Source organism: Carcharhinus amblyrhynchos, chromosome 6, assembly GCF_965287045.1.
Source record: "Carcharhinus amblyrhynchos chromosome 6, sCarAmb.v2.hapA, whole genome shotgun sequence".
Classification (NCBI taxonomy): Eukaryota; Metazoa; Chordata; class Chondrichthyes; order Carcharhiniformes; family Carcharhinidae; genus Carcharhinus; species Carcharhinus amblyrhynchos.
The window spans coordinates 94,864,201-94,868,080 of record NC_137329.1 but is presented as its reverse complement, the minus strand read 5'-3'; the positions used below and the strand labels follow the sequence as shown (position 1 = coordinate 94,868,080).

The window sequence follows — 3,880 nt, the reverse complement described above, 5'->3', positions numbered from 1 at the left end:
CTATGACTGTGACACTATATTCTGCACCCTCTCATTTCCTTCACTATGAACAGTATGCTTTGCTTGTATAGCACGCAGGAAACACTTTTCACTGTATACTAATACATGTGACAATAATAATCAAATCAAATTTTTATCCTCCAATTTCCATCCTCTTTCTCAGTCTTCATCTCCTTCTCCATGCCACTATCTTCCTCCTCTGCCCCCTTTCTTATACTCTGCTCGTCTCCTCTTTCTTTTCTCTCCTTCTGTCTTACACACATTTGTGCCTCTCTCCACTATCTATCATTCCTTTCCTGATTTTCTCTGTCTGCATCTTTCCTTTCCAATGCCTTGAATCAAGCAAACCAACCACTCGTATGTACTTGATTAATATTGCTTATTCTTCCTGAGATATTTAATAGATGTGAAATGAGCTGTTTAAGTATTCAGCAATACAGGTCATGGAGTAATTTTGTTTTTACAGCACCAGCTCCAGCGAAGACTGCTGTCATTTTAAATCTCGTGATGGATTTTCTAATTTTGCTTTGAAATACCAGCATCAGGATTATGATCCTCATTTGTTGTATTTAGCGTGGTTTGTTTAAAACAAGCAAGCTATATAATTATAGAGGCGAGATCATTAAAACTGGTGTGAGGTCTCCATTATTTTGACCCTATAGCCATCTGTTTTGAAATGCATGACATCAACATAAAGTGACTCAATCTCAGATATTTCTCTCCCTCCCAGAGGTGCAGCCCCAAGCCCCTGCTTCACATCTGCCTCTGACTGAGAGCTTATTGGACAGGATGGTTGCTCTTTCTGTGACGGAGAGAATAACACGGTGCATCTGTTCTTCTTCCAACAGTTCCCTAGGTGATCTGGATTTGCAGTGTTTACATGAGTTTGCAATCTTCATACATGAACGTAAAGGCTCCAAAGGGAGTGACCGTATTCTATTCTTAACAACTGAATGTTTTCAAAACACAGAAATGATTCACTGAGACATATTGGATCAATAAAACTAAAACCATGAGACATGTTTGCAATGTCACTCATCAACTTCTTTATTCAGTTCGACACAAGTAATTAACTATTAATTCACAATTAATTGTACAGTAAGTGACCTATGAGATGATTCCTAATTAAGATCGAATCCCTGCTGGCAAAGATTTTGAGGTTGATAAGAACAGATGGTTTTGTGTGTTCTTGCTGGTAGAGCTTCAATTAGTGACCAGTTGTCTTGTAACTTCAACACATCAGGAATACGTTTCCTAATCATTTTTTTCTCTTCTACATTTAGGCCTCCTCAGTGCTAACTATGCCTCAGAGCGAAACGATGGCAAACTCAACAGAGACAAATGAATCTCTCAGCAACCTAACAGGCTTGTTTGACACCGAGCGTGGGAATTCTTACAAAATGGTCGAAGTGGTCTTCATCGTGATTGTGGCAGGATCTTTAAGTTTGGTGACCATTATAGGAAACATTCTGGTCATGGTTTCCATCAAAGTAAACAGACATTTACAAACTATTAACAACTACTTTATTTTCAGCTTAGCCTGTGCTGATTTGATTATTGGTGTTTTCTCTATGAATCTATACACCATTTATATTGTAATTGGCTACTGGCCCATGGGCCCAGTTGTGTGTGATTTGTGGCTTGCTCTAGATTATGTTGTCAGTAATGCCTCTGTCATGAATCTTCTTATCATCAGCTTTGACCGCTACTTCTGCGTGACAAAGCCCCTTAGCTACCCCGTGAAGAGAACAACTAAGATGGCAGGGATGATGATCGCAGCTGCCTGGGTGTTGTCATTTATCCTGTGGGCCCCTGCCATTCTTTTCTGGCAGTTCATTGTAGGGGGACGAACAGTTGAGGAGGGTGAGTGTTACGTACAGTTCTTCTCAAATGCAGCTGTCACTTTTGGCACTGCTATAGCTGCCTTCTATCTCCCTGTAATCATTATGACAATTTTGTATGTGCACATATCCCGTGCCAGTAAGAGTCGGATAAAGAAGGATAAGAAGGCACCTGAATCGAGCAAGGGCACTGTTTCTCCCAGTTTGGTGAAGGGCAAAATAATGAAACCAAACAATAACAATATTGCAAATGCTCCTGATGAGTTGCCGCATGCCAAAATGCAAAATGGCAAAATAACTGGTGATATAGCAACTGATAATTGTGGCCAAGGAGAGAAGGAGCTCTCCAATGAGTCAACTTCCCTCAGTGTGGTCCCATCAAACCAGAAGGAGGAAGGGATGATCCAAGGGAACACAAACATCTCTACTACACAAAGCCGTTTCAGGATGGACAACTCGAAACTCTCATGCATAAAGCTGGTTAGCAATTCTCAAAAAGGTGACTACTGTGGCACCACAATAGAAATAGTGCCAGGTAGCAGCAAGAATGGAAGTGACAGAGAGATCAAAGCAGCCCAAAAGATCATTAAAATGACCAAGACCCCAGCTAAGAAGAAGAAGGTCGCTGTAACCCGAGAGAAGAAGGTGACTAGGACCATCCTGGCTATCCTCCTGGCATTTATCATCACCTGGACTCCCTACAATGTCATGGTTCTCATTAACACCTTCTGTTCAATCTGCGTCCCCAACACAGTGTGGACTATTGGATACTGGCTCTGTTATATTAACAGTACCATTAACCCAGCCTGCTATGCACTGTGTAATGCTACCTTCAAAAAAACCTTCAAGCACCTACTCCTGTGTCAGTATAAGAACATTGGAGCAACAAGATAAAAAAAACAGCTACAAGCACAACTTTCTGAACATTTTATACACATTGATGATGGTGACTTTCATAGTATACATTCAAAAATATGTGTAAGTAATATATTAATTGTGCCAGATTATGGGTCAAGTAAACATCTACTATATGTAATATTGAAAGCACATTTAAATTATATCTAATGAATTGTAATATCTGTTATAAATGAAGAGTGTGCTGATTATTAGAATGTATTTATGAGTGAACTGGAAGATGAGTTTGCCCTAAATCCAAGCACCATAAAATATAGTATAGACCTGTTTATCAAGGAATGTTCACTTTTACATTTCTCCATATAAAAATATTGATGTGCTATATTAGTGTAATATAACTTATCCAGTTTCTTCAAATCCTACACTGCATATGGTGCTTCTCGTGTGAGTACTCTCTGTTACCATTTAACTTTGCTGGAGTTGTTTAGATAGTAACTCATTTATTATTTTGAATAATACATTGGCAGAAAGAGAAGCATTTTCGTTTTAAACTGCAGGCAGTTCTCCCAATCATCTAATAATAGAAGGTCATGTGGTCCTGTTGATGCCAAGGCACCAAATTGGTTGCTTGAATGATTTTCTGGTCTTTATCAGCATTTAATTCTGCCTCAGATTAATCACATCGCAACAGCCCTGAGTTTAGTGTTCACTGGAAAACACAAACCCACTATTTTTCGGAAAATTAGAATCCGTGCAATCATGGCTGAGCCCCCCGATGGACAGAGCCTCACATTAAGAAAATTCAGTGACATTGTTAAATTCATTAATTTGACAAATTCTGTAACAAAATCTGTAATGCAGGTGTGAAATTTTACTGTGTCCCTCTAGTCTGTCCCTTGTGTCAATGGACGGGATCTTGAGTCCAGACTCTCTGTGAGCGAAATCACCCAATCAAAATCTGGAAAGCCGAAAATTGCAAATCTTGCCGGCGCAATCATGATCTTCGATTTTCCCCATCCAAACCAGTGATATCATCACGTTCATGCCCGTATGAGTGGGAACCCAATTTTAACAGATTTCAATAAATTTAAATATACACCCCATCACCTAATTATCCCCCCATTACAGTTTTATACCTTGCTGGTGTGACATCACTTAGGGAGGGGCACATGACCAGACAATGC

The 3,880-nt window shown here is 39.6% G+C and overlaps 1 protein-coding gene across 1 annotated transcript; it reads left to right on the top strand.

Moving 5' to 3' along the window:
• Positions 1 to 1,319: 1,319 nt before the first annotated feature.
• Positions 1,320 to 2,776, top strand: chrm2a (cholinergic receptor, muscarinic 2a). Its single transcript, XM_080191708.1, has one exon. The coding sequence runs from the start codon at positions 1,320 to 1,322 to the stop codon at positions 2,733 to 2,735; it is 1,416 nt and encodes a 471-aa protein (XP_080047834.1). The 3' UTR covers positions 2,736 to 2,776.
• Positions 2,777 to 3,880: the final 1,104 nt, after the last annotated feature.